Below are 21,460 nucleotides of genomic sequence, written 5' to 3'. Positions count from 1 at the left end.
TGAGATCTATATGGGTTTGATGTCATGTCTTTTTGAATGTTTTGTTTTCTTTAGCTTTTTAAAGAGGCCATTTTGTGTGCTTTTTTGATTTTGTATTTAGGGTCTACTAGAATAGGTTTTCATACTTAAATGTTTTAAAAAAAAACACATTAGTTTCCCCAAATTGTACATTGTTGCAGCTCCTCTCTTCCCAGTCTGTCAGTAACGCTCTGTTTAGTTCCTGTCTCTATGAAGCCCCTCCTTCTGAAAAAGCGTGTGTGCTCTGATTGGTCGGCTGGATCAGTGTGTTGTGATTGGTCAACCACTTTGAGCGTGTTTGGGAAATATCACGGCCCATCAACACACAACTAACACAACTCACCAGGCCTTGCCCCTTTATTTTGCATGTGCCTTGGGTTGGAGTTTTTTTTAAAAGAGAAATATTGTGACATGTTTGTTCCTGGATGAAAACTCAAGACTACAATCAATGCGTTTCAGGGAGTTCAGAAACAGTGCGCACTGATATAGAGATCTCCCTTTGGGGTGACTTTGTAACTTTGCAGACCTTTTTCATGCTTAAACTGCAACATTGCACAATAAAGAAAATTGAAAATATATTAAAAAAAATTGCATAATAGGGTCTCATTTAATATACACACTGCAGGGACCGTGAGGAGCGTTTGGCTGCTCTCAGTGCTGCTCAGCAGGAGGCCATGGAGGAACTACAGAAGAAAATCCAGATGAAGGTAATTGATCATAATCCCATTCCTGACACCATTTTCAGTGTTTATCCCCTTTTCCGAAAACCTCGTACAACACTACTAGCATGTGGAACGTGTTTTCAGCATGACGAGAGCAGCCGGAGACACATGGAGCAGATCGAGCAGAGGAAAGAGAAGGCCGCCGAGCTGAGCAGCGGAAGACACGCCAACACGGACTACGCTCCCAAACTCACCCCTTATGAGCGGAAGAAGCAGTGCTCACTCTGTAACGTTGTGGTAGGTACTGCATTATGAGTTTCTCTCTGATCACTTTGATTGGTGTTAATACGTTTAAGACCGTTGAAGTGGGGGCGACTAGGAATACTGTCCCATGAACATTTGGGACCCTCCAGACAACGATTCCTGCAAGGATGGACAGTCTGTCTTTGCTGCTTTGCTAGGCAGAGTACATAAAACCACAGACTACAAGGTGATTCAGAGGATTTTCATAGAGAATGCATGTAAATGAGAATTTAACTGCATTCATTAAACATGAACTCTAGGCGGAGATTAATAGCTGGGCGTGATTATGCTTTTCAAGCGACAGGCAACAAATCTTTGAGTGGCCGCATTTATCTCTGACGTGCCCAGCTTTTACTGCAACTGGGGCCAGACACCTTGGAGCTTCAAACTGACATCAGATTAAGCGCTGGGGAGAATGAAATCTTGTTAAAAATGTCAGATGACCTTGGCCAGGCTCTGACACCAGAGATCATCTTTAGGTCAGCAGGAAGCACTCTAGCTAATGACATTATACACAGACTGTCCTGTGTGGGCTCAACTCCAGTACTCAAAGGAGACAAACAACACAAGCATCCAGATACTGTTGTCCTCACCTGCCATAGGAAAAACTTTCCTACTTTTAAGTTTAATTCTGCTGCGAATTTTTCATTTAGGTCACTTTAATGCAAAGCCACTTTCAGGTTCAGTCCCCTTAAAGTACGGTTAAAGGAAAAGGGCATTAGTTTACTCACCGTCATGTCGGTTTCCTGCCTGTGTGAATTTCTTTCTGTATGGAACACAAAAAAAGATTTACATTTTTTACCATTCAGTTCATATAGATTAATTTCTCCTTACCTTTATGTACTTTTTGCAGTTTGGAAGTTTTGGACCCCATTGACTATAATAATATGGGCAAAATCAGCAAAAAAAAAAATCCTTTTTGTTCCACAGAAGGAAGTTGTAAATGTGTTTGACCAATATGAAGGCGAGTAAATTATTTTTGGGTGACCTATTCCTTTAATTGTTTTAATCATGTGCACAATAGTGATAGTTTCTTTTCTTTTTTGAGGTGTGAACCCACAACCTTTTACGTTATTGGAAAAGCTCACCTCAAAATAAAATTGTCTGCTCAACCTCATATCATTGCAAACCTGTATGATGTTTATCTTCAGCGGAACACAAAAAAAAGGTTCAAAAATCTTCCCATTCAGCTCGTGTAGATTAATTTACTTTTATGGTCTTTTTGCCATTTGAAAGTTTAGGACCCCATTGAATTACATAAGGACAAAACCATCTAAAACAAATTTCTTTATTGTTCCACAGAAGGAAGTTGTAAATGTGTTTGAACAATATGAAGGCGAGTAAATGATTTTTGAACTATTCCTTTAATTGGTTTAATCTTGGGCACAATAATGATAGTTTATTTTTTGAGGTTTGAACCCACAACTATGGAAGCTTGTTTCCGCCAATGAATAATAAATAAATAATAATAATTGCGACTTTTTATCTCACAATTCGGACTCTTTTTTTCTCACAATTGCGATATATCAAGTCAGAATTGTGACTTTTTTCTCACAATTGCAAGATATGAAGTCAGAATTCTGAGAAATAAAGTCGCAATTCTGAGAAATAAAGTCGCAATTGCGAGATATAAAGTCAGAATTGCGTGTTATAAAGTCGCAATTCTGGGAAATAAAGTCGCAATTGGGAGATATAAAGTCAGAATTGCACGATATAAAGTCGCAATTGCGTGTTATAAAGTCAGAATTGCAAAATATAAAGTCAGAATTGCGTGATATAAAGTCAGAATTGCGTGTTATAAAGTCGCAATTGGGAGATATAAATCCCCATTTTTTTCTCACAATTGCAAGATATGAAGTCAGAATTCTGAGAAATAAAGTCAGAATTGCGAAATATAAAGTCAGAATTGCGTGATATAAAGTCAGAATTGCGTGTTAAGTCGCTAAAAGTCAGAATTGCGAAATATAAAGTCAGAATTGCGTGATATAAAGTCAGAATTGCGTGTTAAGTCGCTAAAAGTCAGAATTGCGAAATATAAAGTCAGAATTGCGTGATATAAAGTCAGAATTGCGTGTTATAAAGTCGCAATTGGGAGATATAAATCCCCATTTTTTTCTCACAATTGCAAGATATGAAGTCAGAATTCTGAGAAATAAAGTCAGAATTGCGAAATATAAAGTCAGAATTGCGTGATATAAAGTCAGAATTGCGTGTTAAGTCGCTAAAAGTCAGAATTGCGAAATATAAAGTCAGAATTGCGTGATATAAAGTCAGAATTGCGTGTTAAGTCGCTAAAAGTCAGAATTGCGAAATATAAAGTCAGAATTGCGTGATATAAAGTCAGAATTGCGTGTTATAAAGTCGCAATTCTGGGAAATAAAGTCGCAATTGGGAGATATAAATCCCCCTTTTTTCTCACAATTGCAAGATATGAAGTCAGAATTCTGAGAAATAAAGTCAGAATTGCGAAATATAAAGTCAGAATTGCGTGTTAAAAAGTCGCTAAACTATTCTGAGGTAAAAAAAAAAAAAAAAGTCCGTCTTTTTTTTCCTTAGAATTGGACTTTATATCTCACAATTCTGAGAAAAGATGTCAGAATTGCGAGATATAAACTCGCAATTGCGTGTTATAAAGTCAGAATTGCGTGATATAAAGTCGCAATTGCGAGAAAAAAAGTCCGAATTCTGACTTTATAACACGCAATTCTGACTTTATATTTTGCAATTCTGACTTTATAACACGCAATTGCGTCTTTATTTCACGCAATTTTGACTTTATATCTCGCAATACTGAGAAATAAAGTCAGAATTGCCAGATGTAAACTCGCAATTGTGAGATAAAAAGTCGCAATTATCTTTTAAAATGTTTTATTTTGTGGCGGAAACAAGCTTCCATTTAGATTATCGGATAATTTACTCAATCTCATATCATTGCAAACCTGTACGATGTTTATCTTCTACAGAACACAAAAAAGGTTAAAAACAAAACAAAACACTTTCCATTCAGCTCGTGTAGATCAATTTCAAACAACCTTTGTCATTTTTGGGTTACGTTAGTCAATAATGGGTTCATAATATGAAAAAAAAAAAAAAAAAACATTCTTCAAAATATCGTCTGTTTTGTTCCACAAAATGAAAGTCAGTGAAATGTATTTTGGTGAACTATTCCTTTAACTGTCGATCAAATGCACAAAAGTGATCACCTTTTCTGGGGTTTGCAACCTTTTCGGTTATTCACTCAATAATGAAAATGTTGTCATTTACTCAACCGCATGTAGTTCAAACCCTATTTATTTCTTGTGTGGAACGCAAAAAAGAGATGTTTTGATGGTGGTAGTTCAAGATCGGGTTTGAACCGTCAACCTTTTGCTTACCAGCTCAGATCGTTTAGCACTTAGCTTAACCACCCCGGTTTCTCGCGGCGAACAGAACCATTACATGAATAATAGAGACATTCAATGGAGTAGGAGTCTTCTATGCTTTTCACATGACCTCTGGAGTTTTCAGGACAGGTGAGCTGCTCTACAAACTCAAGAGGTGATATTCGAGCTGGTAAAAACAGTGCTTGGGGCGCTGATACATTCGAAAAGGAGGTGTCAAAGCTCTTTAGTTATTAGTTATTCGTCAGTGTTTTCAGATTTTCTAGTTCTTATGAGATATGTCTGTCAGCTCTGCAGATGTCTGTCAGGATCAAGGGATCATATTCAGCTTTAAAGGGTTGGAACATATGTCTTGACACCTGAGAACTGTCAGTCCATGAATGATGCCCAAATGTATTGTGTGGTAGATTGGTATGTTTCAGGCCCACGGCTTTATTTTTGGCGAACTGCCTCTTGTGATCTCCGGCCTGTGCGTTTGTGTTGCAGATCTCCTCTGAGGTCCACCTGTTCAGTCACATTAAGGGTAAGGGGCACCAGCAGGCAGTGCGGGACAGCAGCAGCATTCAAGGGCGGGAGCTGTCGGACGAGGAGGTGGTGAGTTTACCCCACTAAAAACACTGAAGAAACCAGGGTTCAACCCATAGGAGTTCATAGTGAAACTGCAGAGAGTTTGTAAGATTTGATGCATATTAAGTGCATAAATTACATGTACATTTTATTAAATATTTAATTTAAAAAAATACAAATATTATTATAAAATGCCAAATTGAGGATTTATTTTTTACTATATATATATATATATATATATATATATATATATATATATATATATATATATATATATATATATATATATATATATATATGATATTTTATATATAAAAAGATGCCATTAAACAAATATTTACAATATAGGCTACTGTCTCTGTTGTTTCTACGTTAATTTGGAGATTAAATGTGAAATTATTACAATATAGAAAATATATTAAAAACTTTAATGTTAGGTGCGATTAATCACAATTAATTACAGAAAAAATCTGCTATTAATTATTTATTTTAATCGATTGACAGCACTAATAACAGTAATTCTGTATTGAATTGGTTTATTTGTCATTATTACAATTCTTCCCCCAAAATGTCTTTTTTTTTATTTATTTTTTATGTAAATTATAAATACAAAAATATACAAACAATTATTACACATTTGTTAAATTAAAACAAAATATACCACTTAATTCTAATCTTGCTTACAAATATGAATTCATTATATTTATTAACAGTTTAAAACATTACTTGAAAATGTATTTACTTCATGTGAAAGATGTCACTCTTGCTTATGTTTCTCACAGACACACAAACAGCGCACACACACACACATTCAACTTCATTTTTAGGGAAGACGTTTCATTTTATGATTTTGCACATCATTTATCATATCTGTAAAGGTTGAGAGGATCAACACCAACTTTCCCATATTTTTCTTGGTTTGTGGGACCATAAAAGGCTCAGAGCGAATCAACACTAATAGTGTTTGTGTGTATGGCGCGGGGTGAGATCACCCTGCCTTGTCTCTGGGCTTGACTGAGTGCCTCTCCCCTGAACGCGGCTCGTTAAATGCGGGATCTCTCACCGCAATATGAGATTGGCTTTCACACTGGGCTTCTTTGTACGGCTGACAACTGTTGGTGCTATATGTCGCACCTTTGGCCCCTGGACCTCCTTCATTCAAACCTTTTTCTCAGCGAGTAATATTTAAACCCCCAGTGCTGCCTCTAAATCATTAGCCTTGGCCGCAGCCACCTATTTCTCTGCCTGACAGTGTGATAAACACACAGTCGAGCCACCGACCACGTCTCGCAAGCGTGCGACTCGCGTCAGGTGCGGCTGACTTAATGAGGTCTGTCCGAATTGTAGAGCTTGATGTATTTAATTGAATTAACTGTTCACATGGAACTAGTTTTTAAACAGCGTTCGTTTGGTTTACGCACAAAAGGACACCGTTTACCTGTGATTTATATACGCCACGATCTGTAACAGTCAGCGGAATTAGCAAAATTGGAAACTTCAGGGTGTCTGAACTGTAAATTTGTCCTAGAGTTCATTACCGTGTCCTTGGCTCTTATTGGAAAAGAACACACTACTTATTTTTTCTTCTCTAGGAGTTTATCAGCAATATATGTCAAAATGTGCAATTTTGGTAATTCATTCACAGTTGCTGCATTTTAAGGAAACCTGGCCCACAGGACTTGTTTGGATAGTCTTGCGATGGACGCAATAAGGTGCTCCTTATTTATGTCTTTGCTCATTTTGGTGTGCAGTATTTCATTCACACAACCGCCAACTATTTTCCAGTCGGCACTTCCATAATTCTTGCCGTTATGAAAGATTTTTAATTAAAACTAAGATGGTTGGCTGAACCGTGCAGAGGTCACAACGTAGTTTTTCAGCGGAAGCGGGTCCAGAGCCTCCGTCTGTCCTCGTATTTAGTCATATTTCGCTATTTGAAAGACTCTGGAGTTAAATTGAAAATACAGCGATTATCAACAGCAATGGATCAGTGTGGCTGCAGGATACTTGGATTGCCTCTTGGACTCTATATTATCCTTTATTGGTTGTCATCTGTTCTGGTTTAATGTGATATATCGCCGCTCTAGGCCCGTTGTGTTTGACACATAGGAATTTTATTTATCCTCAACCTTTGACGCCAGATCAAGAAGAAACACAGCTGAACGTTGAGTTATTCAGGCTAAAATATCACAGTTTTTCAGAGTCGTGGCCTAGTCTAGTGGCTGGCACACAAGTGCTCATGGATTTATTCAATAGAAATATATTATATTGAACATACTGAATATAAACATAATAACATAATATTAACATATATTATAAACAGTATTTAATATATATATATATATATATAATATAGGGGATGTTAATTTAAAGTCCCCCTGTAGTCAATCATTTTATCCCTTAAAACTCATCTTTGATCACCAAAATGACTTATTTAAGCCTTTTTTCCTTGAAACATTTTTCGTCATGCCTTAAAGTGCCTTGAATGTAACTCTACACCCCTGCCTCATTTAGTATACGTGGTTCTATGAATATGCAAATTAGCCCCGCCTCCACTCACTCACACCAGCTCAGAGATCCACTCGTTGACGATCACACGTTGACCTGATTGGTTAAAAGGTAGTATATTACATAATTAAAAATTATAATAATTATATAATAATGCGATTTATAACCCGCCCCGGGGGGCGCCCACCTTCAAATGGCATACGAAGTTCATCTTACATTTCATACGGTTGATTGGTGTAGATTGGTGAAGAACATGAAGCAGGGCAACAACTCACTGCATGATGGACCCTATAAAATGCAGGTCGAACGCCCCTAAAATTCAAAATATCAGGGCAAAAATAAAAGCATGGCTGCTGTAGTCTAAAGTTTGTGTAATAAATTCTGTTGAATTGAAACATTTTTTTGTAATGTCTATTTAATGATTTTCTCATTTAACACAATAATGACTTTATCTTTTGTGGGTAATTTCTCAGCCAAATTTGATGTGATTAATTTGATTTAAAAAATGTAATTTGACAGCCCAGTGTTTTATGAAATTGCAAAACTATTAATTATTATCTTAATGATAAATATTACATTTAATATATTATGCTATTAATAATAATAATAATATTAATAGTGTTGTTGTTGTTGTTGTTTTATTTCTACCACTAAACATCAAATTAGAACCCAAAATATATCAGTTATTTAATCATCCTCCTTTCAAAACAAAGACGTCATGTCACATGATGCATCCAGTGTTAGAATGTAATCCTGCAAGGGATGTACAAGTCAAGTTTTTTTGTGTACGTCGTTGGTTGGTTACCTTATACCTTCTGTCATTACATTGTACCTGAATGACAAACAGCTGTCTGTTTCACATTGGGGGAAAGACATCTTTTGCCGGGTCTTTTGTGTCACACAAAAGAGTGGAGGATGGGACATGTATCAGTGTGACAGTGAGCGCTTCATCATGGCCCCTGAGCATCGGCGGAGGTGTGATGTTTGGAGTTGTCTCTCATTACGCCCCACAGAAAGCACTGTGGTTTTTTCGGGTGTTCTAGCCCACAGGCTGGTTTCTGTCACTTTTTTATATCTCTCAAGTCTCCTATTGTCACCATGTGCATTGTGCAAGTGGACACCAGTCCATCACCTGTCCATCGAATTTGATAGGTCGTCATATGCCACATTGTCCTTTTTCTAGAGCATACATATTTTATGTAGTTTATTATGCACAAATCTTTTTGATGAAATCTAAGAGCTTTCTGTACTCTCCATAGATAGCTATGCAACTACCACTTTTGAATTAGAATTTTCTGAAGTGACTCGATAGATTTATATGATGAACAGATTGAATTTAGGCTTTTATTCATATATAAACATTGATCAGCGAACATAAACCGAAGCTCATCCAAACCTGATTAACCTCATTGGTTCTTGCTAATGCTCAAACATGCTGCGTAACACGAGAATGAACCTCATTGGTTCTTGCTAATGCTCAAACATGCTGCGTAACACGAGAATGAACCTCATTGGTTCTTGCAAAAGCTCAAACGTGCTGCGTAACACAAGAATGAACCTCATTGGTTCTTGCAGAAGCTCAAATGTGCTGCGTAACACGAGAATGAACCTCATTGGTTCTTGCAAAAGCTCAAACATGCTGCGTAACACGAGAATGAACCTCATTGGTTCTTGCTAATGCTCAAACATGCGGCGTAACACGAGAATGAACCTCATTGGTTCTTGCAGAAGCTCAAACGTGCTGCGTAACACCAGAATGAACCTCATTGGTTCTTGCTAATGCTCAAACATGCTGCGTAACACGAGAATGAACCTCATTGGTTCTTGCTGAAGCTCAAACGTGCTGCGTAACACGAGAATGAACCTCATTGGTTCTTGCAGAAGCTCAAACGTGCTGCGTAACACGAGAATTAACCTCATTGGTTCTTGCTGAAGCTCAAACGTGCTGCGTAACACGAGAATGAACCTCATTGGTTCTTGCAGAAGCTCAAACGTGCTGCGTAACACGAGAATTAACCTCATTGGTTCTTGCTGAAGCTCAAACGTGCTGCGTAACACCAGAATGAACCTCATTGGTTCTTGCTAATGCTCAAACATGCTGCGTAACACGAGAATGAACCTCATTGGTTCTTGCTGAAGCTCAAACGTGCTGCGTAACACGAGAATGAACCTCATTGGTTCTTGCTGAAGCTCAAACGTGCTGCGTAACACCAGAATTAACCTCATTGGTTCTTGCAGAAGCTCAAACATGCTGCGTAACACGAGAATGAACCTCATTGGTTCTTGCAGAAGCTCAAACATGCTGCGTAACACGAGAATGAACCTCATTGGTTCTTGCTGAAGCTCAAACGTGCTGCGTAACACGAGAATGAACCTCATTGGTTCTTGCAGAAGCTCAAACGTGCTGCGTAACACCAGAATTAACCTCATTGGTTCTTGCAGAAGCTCAAACATGCTGCGTAACACCAGAATTAACCTCATTGGTTCTTGCAGAAGCTCAAACATGCTGCGTAACACGAGAATGAACCTCATTGGTTCTTGCTGAAGCTCAAACGTGCTGCGTGACACGAGAATGAACCTCATTGGTTCTTGCAGAAGCTCAAACATGCTGCGTAACACGAGAATGAACCTCATTGGTTCTTGCTGAAGCTCAAACGTGCTGCGCAACAAGAATGAACCTCATTGATTCTTGCTAATGCTCAAACGTGCTGCGTAACAAGAATGAACCTCATTGATTCTTGCTAATGCTCAAACGAGCTGCGTAACATGAGAATGAACCTCATTGGTTCTTGCAAAAGCTCAAACGTGCTGCGTAACACGAGAATGAACCTCATTGGTTCTTGCAAAAGCTCAAACGTGCTGCGTAACACCAGAATTAACCTCATTGGTTCTTGCAGAAGCTCAAACATGCTGCGTAACACCAGAATGAACCTCATTGGTTCTTGCTAATGCTCAAACATGCTGCGTAACACGAGAATGAACCTCATTGGTTCTTGCTGAAGCTCAAACGTGCTGCGTAACACGAGAATGAACCTCATTGGTTCTTGCTGAAGCTCAAACATGCTGCGTAACACCAGAATGAACCTCATTGGTTCTTGCTGAAGCTCAAACGTGCTGCGTAACACGAGAATGAACCTCATTGGTTCTTGCAGAAGCTCAAACGTGCTGCGTAACACGAGAATGAACCTCATTGATTCTTGCTAATGCTCAAACATGCTGCGTAACATGAGAATGAACCTCATTGGTTCTTGCAGAAGCTCAAACATGCTGCGTAACACGAGAATGAACCTCATTGGTTCTTGCAGAAGCTCAAACATGCTGCGTAACACGAGAATGAACCTCATTGGTTCTTGCAGAAGCTCAAACATGCTGCGTAACACGAGAATGAACCTCATTGATTCTTGCTAATGCTCAAACATGCTGCGTAACATGAGAATGAACCTCATTGGTTCTTGCAGAAGCTCAAACATGCTGCGTAACACGAGAATGAACCTCATTGGTTCTTGCTGAAGCTCAAACGTGCTGCGTGACACGAGAATGAACCTCATTGGTTCTTGCAAAAGCTCAAACGTGCTGCGTAACACCAGAATTAACCTCATTGGTTCTTGCAGAAGCTCAAACATGCTGCGTAACACCAGAATGAACCTCATTGGTTCTTGCTAATGCTCAAACATGCTGCGTAACACGAGAATGAACCTCATTGGTTCTTGCTGAAGCTCAAACGTGCTGCGTAACACGAGAATGAACCTCATTGGTTCTTGCTGAAGCTCAAACATGCTGCGTAACACCAGAATGAACCTCATTGGTTCTTGCTGAAGCTCAAACGTGCTGCGTAACACGAGAATGAACCTCATTGGTTCTTGCAGAAGCTCAAACGTGCTGCGTAACACCAGAATGAACCTCATTGGTTCTTGCAGAAGCTCAAACGTGCTGCGTAACACCAGAATGAACCTCATTGGTTCTTGCAGAAGCTCAAACGTGCTGCGTAACACCAGAATGAACCTCATTGGTTCTTGCAGAAGCTCAAACATGCTGCGTAACACGAGAATGAACCTCATTGGTTCTTGCTGAAGCTCAAACGTGCTGCGTAACACGAGAATGAACCTCATTGGTTCTTGCAGAAGCTCAAACGTGCTGCGTAACACCAGAATTAACCTCATTGGTTCTTGCAGAAGCTCAAACATGCTGCGTAACACGAGAATGAACCTCATTGGTTCTTGCTGAAGCTCAAACGTGCTGCGTGACACGAGAATGAACCTCATTGGTTCTTGCAGAAGCTCAAACATGCTGCGTAACACGAGAATGAACCTCATTGGTTCTTGCTGAAGCTCAAACGTGCTGCGTGACACGAGAATGAACCTCATTGGTTCTTGCAAAAGCTCAAACGTGCTGCGTAACACGAGAATGAACCTCATTGATTCTTGCTAATGCTCAAACATGCTGCGTAACATGAGAATGAACCTCATTGGTTCTTGCAGAAGCTCAAACATGCTGCGTAACACGAGAATGAACCTCATTGGTTCTTGCAGAAGCTCAAACATGCTGCGTAACACGAGAATTAACCTCATTGGTTCTTACATGTCAAGTTAACTTGCTTGAGCTTCCGTTTACCACAACTGATGAATGAGTTGATCAATGTTTATATGTGAATAAAAGGCAAAATTCTATCTGTTCATCATATAAAGCGATCATGTCTCTTCAGAAATTTTTGGGACTAAACCGCTTAATTCATAATATGGATTAGTTTTATGATCTCTTTATTAATTTTTTGAAGCGTCAAAGTGGCAGTTACGTAGCTGTCAATGGAGGAACCAAAATGAGGCATGAGGGTGAAATTTTTTAATTCTATCATTCATTTTTGGGGTGAACTATCCCTTCAAGGAAAGACCCAAATCATTTAGAAAATCTAAATATGAAATCTGTAAAATCTTTTTTCTGTAAAACCAGAGCTGTGGTGTTATGACATGACTTTCTCTTAAAATATATTCTTTAATTAAATTCTGTTCAAGTCTCAGACTATTGAAGCGATTGACTATTGCCATAATGGTTTACCGTACTTCGGGTTCACTTGCACATTATGAGCTTAGCTCCAGTCGTGGTCTCCTCACAGATCTGTGTTTGTGCTGCTCCCCTCTCCTCCAAACCCCTCTTTATAATCTCAAGATGGTGCACGTCTTTGAGGTGTTATAGAAACAATCCCATTAAGTGAACGGCAGGCGAAGTAGATCGCCTTTCAGAGAGATTACTCAACAGATGCCTCTCTGGCCACAGGGAGGCAATGGTTATGACTGCAGGGCTCGACTCCTGTTCCCGAGGGACACGGGGGAGATGCCTCCTCAAGCACACGCACACACGATCACTCATCCATTTGAAACACTATATGATGCAAATGTACAGATTTCAAACGGAGGTTCGTATGGCAATTTGTCACATTTGTCTCAAACTAATTCATTAAGGACAGGTGTCAAGCATTCGAGACAGTGTTGGCTGTGGTCGTTAAAACTTTGTTATTGTTCGCTTCGTTATTGTTCGAAGTTAATGTACCTTGTGAAGAGCTGTTGGAAGAAATGGAGAGCCGATGTTTGTGCAAATGTTCAGTTCTCTCTCCGCCTTCTTATTAGTTATTTACTAACATTACATAACTCGTCCCTTACCATTGGCCCTAGACATGAATGATGCCAAGCTGACATGGACGATAAAACCGGTTAAAAGTCCCATAGACTTTTATCTTAAAGAGATAGTTCAACCAAAAATTTAAAATCTGTCATCATTTACTCGCCCTCAATTTCGTTCCAAACCTATGACTTTTTTTTTCTGCGGAACAAAGATGTTTTGAAGAAAGTTGGGGCCAAATCAATGTTGGACCCCATTGACTTTCATTGTACGCACTAAAAAAGAAACAACTGTTGTGTTCCACAGAAGACAGAAAGTCATACAGGAATGACAAGAGTGTGAGTAAATGATGACAGAATTAAACATGTTGTATGTACGATCAGTGTATGTTTATTTACATGCACCAAGCTACTGTGGGTTTTTGAAGCATTAAATACATTACATGTCTGTCTTTGGAAACAAATGCACAACACCAAGGCCAATTATAACCTGATTAATGTATAAACATGCTGGACAAAGCCAAGCAACAATTGCATTATCTATTAAGGTGTGGTCACAATTACAGTGGTTCTGTGAATTTTCACAGGCAAAATGCAGGATTTTACCCACTACGATTTATTTCATAAATGGTTCAAGTTGGTCAGACGGATTGAAAGCTGCTTGGATTGAAAGGTGTGCTTCATACATACTAGACTATTGACAAGAGTCAAGGGACTTTTTTTTTTATCTGTGAAATTGCACTAACATTTTCCTAATGTGACTGCACCTTTAGTCCCAACATCACAACAGTCATTCAGTTTAAACCATTTACGTGGCATTTTAAAAAGTTATTGCTTTAGTCCGACTAAAGCCAAACTTTTGTAGTGCCTGTAAATGCACTTCATGAGATATTATGGTAAAGATTCTTCTACCTTCAACAGAGCTGAAAACTCATTTGTTACAATATCCCATTCCTTCTGATAATTGGTCTACCTTTGTAACTGTAACCTAAATGAGGAACCAGGATATGTACTGTATTTGCCTCATCCAGTGCGCGTGCCCAGGTTTCTGAAGAGCTCCAGAATCAACCTAGTAGGTTTTTGGCTCCCATCCTCCGTTAGCATACGGCCTCTGAAGTATCGACTCAGAGTGGGAACTCTTATCTATCTCACCCGCTGCTCCCATCCTGCGAGGTGCCGGATGACAGAATAATTGGATAATTGCTTTCTGGCGCATGCATCACTTCGTCCGAAATTGAGTTACATCCGTCTTTCTTCCCATGGAAATATCGGCATCATCAGAAAGAGACGGAAAGCTATACCTCTCTCCCCCCTCAGCACTTCCGCCGCCTTAATGCCAGCAGCGAGTGGAGGAGATGCCTTCATAATTGTGGAGCACAATGCCTGGGCCGGGAGGACTTTACATGCCACACAAAGAGCTTAACACCTGGACTTTCAATGGAGGTGCTCCACTTTACATCTAGTGTGGGAGTTGAAGCCCTGCCTTTGGACATGTGCTGTGTGGAGAGGTCCTGCGGAATTGACGTTTTGATGTTTGATCTCTTCTCTTGTCGTTCTGTTCCGACACACCCACGTGTCGTCATTGTCCTGTTGGGACTTTTCTAGAGGCACGTGGCTTTGAACTGAGAGGTCTCTCTATGGAGCTGTAATGAATCTAATGTGCTTTTTCTTGGCAAAATATGGACTAGTTCAATCAAACTTTGATTAAGCCTTCTCATCCCACCACCTCATGTCTGTGAGCACACTTTGTGTGTTTGCTTCCCAATGTACAGTATATTGTTTGTGTCCAGTTGGTATGTTTGAGTCAAAACTCAAATATTATTTATATGACCTTTCCCTGCCATTCAAATGAATTAAAACTGTTCAAAATAATTTTCAGTAAAATTGAAGCTAAAATAAATATTGGATGAAAAACCTAAACTCAAAAACTAGTGCTGTGAAATCGATAAATCACATCTAACAAAAGTTTTTGTTTACATAATATATGCGTGTGTTTGTATTATTATATTTATATATATTATATATATGTCTGTGTGTGTGTGTGTGTATATATATATATTATTAGGGCTGTCAAACGATTAATCGCGATTAATCGCATCCAAAATAAAAGTTTATTTTTACATAATACATGTGTGTACGGTGTATAATTATTTTCTATATATAAATACACACACATGCATGTATATATTTAAGAAATATTTGCATGTATATACTGTGTATATATATTTATATTATATATAATATATGTTATATATAAATATTTTATATATAAATAACACATTTTCTTAAATATATATATGCATGTGTGTGTATTCATATATAGAAAATAATTATACTCCGTACACAGACATAAATTATGTAAACACAAACTTTTATTTTGGATGCGATTAATCGTTTGACAGCCCTAATATATATATATATATATATATATATACACACACATACATATACAGTGGGTTATATATATATATATATATATATATATATAATGTATATACGCACACATATATTTATACATATACACACATATATTATGTAAAAAAAAAACTTTTGTTAGACGCGATTAATCGGTTTGAAAGCACTATTAAAAACTTACGAAAATGAGAAATGTTGCAATAGCAACAAACTGAAATAAGTTAAGCTGGTAATAAAAATGACAAGAGCAAATAACACATATGAAATATTTAGAAAACACTAGTCAAATAAAATAAAATAAAAAAGCTCTAATATGAAAGCATTTACATAATTGAATTGTCTTTTTTTGTTTTTGTTTTTTTCCTCAGGAACACCTGTCTCAAAAAAAGTACATCGTAGACATCATGACCGACAGCAGCGTGCCCTCCGACAGTGCGAAAGATGGAGAAGAGAGACAGAAAGCTCGGAAAAAGGCCAAGAAACTGCGGGCACGCATGAACTCAAGGTGATGCGATCACATTCTCTTCTCTCTTTCTTTTCTTGATCTCCCTCCCTCACTCTGTGTGGCTAAAGCGTGGTGTTGTTGCTTATGAGAGCTTTATGAGTGACAAGGAGATGGAGAGCAGAGGCGATGTGCATCCTGGCTGTCCACGCGGCAACACTGATGAGCTTAATTTATGGCCACTCTCTGTGATTGGGGAGGAAAAAGTGAGAATCGATCTGTTAGCCCCTCCCCACCACTCCCCCACTTTCACCTGTTAAGAGCTTTTCTCCTAATTGGTTGCCACCACGCTGCCAAAACTGAAGGCTTCTCTACTGTACAATAGTATGTTAAAGTATGTGTAAAGCATGCCTGTTTTTCTCTCTTCCAACTATTGATTTTTAAATGAAGTATCAAAGAAAATCAATAGCAATCAACAAATAGGAACAAACGCGTCTCAGTGTCAGATCCTAGACCTGGGCACTATCAATTTTGCCTCCTGTCACAACTGTTAGTGTGTGTGTGTGTGTGTGTGTGTCTCTTGGTGTAAGTAGAGTTAATGTGGTATGTTTGTTTGTCAGTAAGGCTAAAAATGGAATTAACGTCTTGAGAGATTGTTTGAGTTTGTTCAGTGTTCTGTTCTAAAGAGCCAGGGAACTTTTGATATAACTTTATACATCCAAGTGGGGAGAATGTTTGTTACTAACTGCTAATGTTCAGTCTAATTATATACTGAAGTGTATTCCGTTAGTGACATTCTTCAGAAAATGATTTAAACGGTAACTACAGCACATTAATAAATGAAAAAAATTCCCTATACAAACTTGTAGATATTTATAAGTTGTAATGAAGTACTCTTAATGTAAATAATGATATTTGTTGTATGAAGTAAATGTATTTGTTTAATAATTTAGTCATTTTAAGTTAATCGCAAGTCAAAAATTTAGGAAATTTCATTTAGTTATGAGATTTGTAAGTTGACAATTCTGCTTAATTACTGTGTTCGTAAGTTGTTATTTCGTTGTGTGTGTGTGTGTGTGTGTGTGTGTGTGTGTGTGTGTATATCTGTTTTCAGTAGTTAAAATTTCAACATAAGTTAATACATTTTGATGAAGTTATGTTATTAATCCATCCATATCCATCCATTTTCAAAATCGCTTGTCTTATGTAGTCGCAGGAGTTATATGGTTATTTTGTTATAGTACATCATGAAATTTCTGCATTTGTAAGTTGTAGTAATTACAACATTGACTAAAGTTGAAATTTTATTCGAACTTATGCATGTTGAAATTTCATTAACTCACAATTTCTATGCTGATAAGTTGTGATTGTAATGACATTTCTGCATATGTAATTTTAATAACATTACAAGCTTTCGTAAGTTTTCATATATTTCATGAGAAATGCCGACATAATATGAAACAGTTATCAAGATTTAATTTTTGTAAGTTGTAATTGTTGCATCCCTAGTGGCCTTACAGTAATTGTAATTTGTAGACTCCCCCCCCCCTCCCTCTCTCTCTCTCTCTCTCTCTCTCTCTCTGTGAAGTCTGCTAACAGTCTTGCCGTATAGAGGAATTCTGAGCTCATTAATATAGAGGTAGCTCAGAGGGCAGAAAACAGCTCTGAGCTTTGGCTGGGAGAGTGACAACATGAGCCTCCTCTGTTCTCTGTCACTCCTGTGCTGAGCCCTGCAACACTCACGCTGCGAGGGAAAGAGGGTGAGGAGGAAAGAAAGGGAGAGAACAGGCGCTACACACTCATAAATCACGGCCGCCCACAGCCCCGGCTTGCTGAGGTTGGCGGCTCCACCGCGGGGTGGAAATGAGCCGTTTTATAGGAGCACAGTGTGGCGTTTGTAAAACGCTGGAGAGCTTTTCTCAGCCCTCCCAGGTAGCCCTGTCCCCCAATGTCGTTGTTAAGCCCGCTCAGTCCCCGTCAGAGCCGTGGCATGGAAAAAGGCTGCTTAATTTCCTTAGCTGGACCCTGATTTATTCTTCAAATATATGGCTTGTTCTTCATGTGCAAACATGTGTGGTTTTAATTACCATGAAAGTAGCATGTCCGCCCATGTCAGCGTTGGATGTGGGCTTTAAACTTTCAGAGTATCTTACTCTTAACTCTTTCCTTCTCTCCCTGATGACCCTTTCTCTCGTGGATGGTGTTTGGCAGGTTGCATTACTTGTCTTTTCCCCAGGCTTGAGAACAGAGTTCTCAGTGTGTTGGTCTACCTCAGAGAGGGGCGGCGCACAAAAGACCCCCTGTTCAGCACTCCCAGAGGAGTTTACTCACAAATCCAGAAAAAAGTTCCCTAAAGGAGAGTCAGTGAGGAAGGTAGGGGAGAGAAGGAGGGAATAGATGAGCTACAACGAGACAAGGGATGGATCTTGGAAAAGATGTGCAAAAAAAGGACACATTGAGGGAACATGGCGACCTCAAAGGAGGAACTCGTGAGCAGCCTTTTGCAAACTGACAAATGGGACACTCCATGGTACGGTCAGTGTGACAAAGGCAAATCTTTAAGTTCACATCAGTTGTGGCCTTTAGACTCTTTCTGTCCTCTGAGTCCAATGCTGCATAGACCGCTGTCATGTCTTTCCTTTGAGTTCTGAACCAGTTCCGACATGATGCCCACTTAGAAGGGACTAGTGAGCACCCTTTTGCAAACTGACAAATGGAACACCACCCCATGGTCAGTGTGGGAAAGACAAGTCAAGTGGCCTATTGTGTTTCAATCTTGACGGTAACACCCTGTGCTCTTGTGCGCTGCACACTGCCTCAAGTTTGCAAGGTCACCAAGTGCATGATCTGGACGTTTGCCGCCCTCCTCTGTTGGGTAGTCACCTGCTGTTATGGCACCAACATGTGGATTTCATGCAGCATTAAGACCGTACAAGTGCGATCTCTGCAAAAGGACACCTAGCGGCCACAATGAGGGTGTTTGTGACCCTTCATAATCATAAAATGACACATGGCACACTCTTGTGAACTTAAGGGATACTTGCCAGTGAATGCCTTTAGATGACTTGACATCATCATGTGTTCCATTTGGGACAGGGCCAATGTGTCTGTGCGTGTGTAGTTGCCGCCAAACCACGGTTCAGATCATCTCAACTTTTTAAGACACTTGGACCCTGCTAACCTCAGACCTTTATTTGCCATCAGGTGCATGTAAATCTTTTCAATCTCTGGATGTATCCGATATTTATTCCACGTATAACCCCTTGTATACATTTGTTGAATTTATAGATGGATCCAGCTTCATTCCTCTCAGTGGATATGTTCCACAGTTCACATTTTTCCCTCCCTTTTCCTCGTCCTTTTATTCATCATCAGTCAAATTGTCTTCCATTTTGATTGAGAGCCTCTCAAATCCAATATTAAATATTGCAGCGCTGCCCGACCAAATCTCTGTAATTGGGAGTGCCGAGCGCCTGAGTCTCCCATAGCACATTTAAAACGAATACACTGTATTATATTTTTTTAATCCGTCCGAAGGCATTGACGGTTTTACAGTTGATTGGGGGGAGGGGGCCGTCTGCGTCCAGCTTGGGCGGAGGTGAATAGTGGGGCACATCGTGATGAATTGATGATTAGCTCTGCATTGTAGCTTTGTAGCTCCCCCCCCACACACACACACACACTTATAGCTGGTTACTAATATTTATGGTGCCCGGCCCGTTTAATGGGGCCTGCCTCGTTCGGAGATTGATGGTCCGGCGATTGCCCCTCTGTTTAACCCGTGCAGGCGTAAAGCTGTCAAAGAGGAATATTGTAATCTGGAGGATGAGGACGAGGCCAGGTACGGTTCACAATCTTTTTCCGAGCGCTTGAGTCTATGCATCGGCCAGGATCGTTTCACTCCTTCAAAACAAAACACTTCGGAAACTCTTTAAAAATGCTATGCTGCCCCAAAGAAAGCGGAGTCAAACCTAATTGTGTTTATAGTAAATTTATTGTTACGCATCTCAATAGTCAAGGGTAGGGTTAAGGGATCATCACATGGCCTGGTGGCATCTCCAAAGTCTTCTGTACTCTATGACACATTAATTCATTTGAAGTCACTATTCAGTGCGATTTATCGCCTCCTACAGATCAGGACCAGAACTTTATCCACCTCAAACCTCTAAAGACATTCAATCACCACAAATTTATTTATTTGTTTTCACAATTCACCCCTTCAACTAAGAAAATGACTGTCACCTGCTGTGAACAATCTTGCTATTATTCCTGTTATTAGGATTAATTTGCAGGATTACACTGTATACACTGTAAAACAAAAAGTTGCTACCTTAAATGAAGGACAATCAACTTGGATGTTTAAAGGAATAGTTCACCTAAAAATTAAAGAATCTTGTCATCACTTAGGCTACGTTCACACTGCAGGCTGAAACGACCCAATTCTATGCGACCTGTATCTGATCTTTTCATGACAGTCTGAACGACACAGATCCGATCTTTTGAAATGCGACCCAGGCCACTTGGGTATGTGGTCCAAATCCGATACGTATCCGATCTTTTGAAATGCGACTTCAGTCTGAACGGCCAGGTCGCATGTATCCGACCCGCACGTCATTGATACGCGACAAACGTCATAATTCTGCGTTGAAGTAGGCGGGAATGAGAAGATAAACAACAACTATGGCGGACGATTGGCTATGCCGAAGAAGTTAGCTATCGTACGATAGCACGCACCTGTTGCTAGCCAATACACTCCAACTCCAACGCGTTTCTGCACTGTTATGGGCCGCCGCAGACGTGTCTCTTCCCTTGACAGAGTTAATCGAAGGCGCTCACAAACATAATCGAAGGTGGATCTGGTCATTCGGAAGTTACTGATGAATTCTGTATTAGTGAAGCCACTCACATCAGTATCCCACCACTCCTGGCTGCGACTCCGCACCCGAGCTCTGTACCGACGTTGCTACCACTGCTCCACAAAACGCCATGGCCAAAAACCTTGCTCTCCTCCTTCTTTTTAATTTTCTTCTTAAAACGAGAAGATTGTAATTGTGCTGGCTCCGTTGGGAAAATAACTTTAATATCGCTAAACGAGCTCCACTGTTGACATCCATGTTTAGCTACTTCCGCAAACAACAAGTGACGTCGTTGACCGTTGAGTTCTCTTCTGCGCATGCGGGTCACTTCTGGGTCATTTCACGTTCACGTTCACACAGGAGATCACAAAAGGTCGCATTTAATTGGAAATGTGAACGGCCTTGCAAAAAAAGCGATCTTTTAAAAAAAATCTGAATTGAGCATTAAGCCCTGCAGTGTGAACGCAGCTTTACTCACCCTCAAGTTGTTTCAAACCTGTATGAATTTCTTTCTTCTGCTGAACACAAAGGAAGATATGTATAAGAATGTCGGTAACCAGACAGTTGATGGACCCCATTGACTTCCATAGTAGGAAAGAAAATACTATGGAAGTCAATGTCTAGCGATATTCTTGAAAATATATTATTTTGTGTTCAGCAGAAGAAAGAAATTCATACAGGTTTGAAACCACTTGAG

General features: G+C 39.4%; 1 protein-coding gene across 2 annotated transcripts in view; it reads left to right on the top strand.

Annotated features, from left to right (window-relative positions):
• Positions 1–21,460, top strand: part of scaper (S-phase cyclin A-associated protein in the ER) — a 107,215-nt gene that overhangs the window by 28,844 nt on the left and 56,911 nt on the right. For both annotated transcript variants that reach the window (XM_084397156.1, XM_084397155.1), the window contains 4 exons: positions 644–725; positions 825–977; positions 4,850–4,957; positions 15,834–15,970. In XM_084397156.1, coding sequence (XP_084253282.1) covers positions 644–725; positions 825–977; positions 4,850–4,957; positions 15,834–15,970 — 480 coding nt within the window. The remainder of the gene's footprint in view (positions 1–643; positions 726–824; positions 978–4,849; positions 4,958–15,833; positions 15,971–21,460) is intronic.

The sequence above is a fragment of the Rutilus rutilus genome (assembly GCF_951802725.1).
Source record: "Rutilus rutilus genome assembly, chromosome: 23".
NCBI lineage: Eukaryota > Metazoa > Chordata > Actinopteri > Cypriniformes > Leuciscidae > Rutilus > Rutilus rutilus.
The sequence above is the reverse complement of the archived record's forward strand: the minus strand, read 5'-3'. Positions and strand labels throughout refer to the sequence as shown.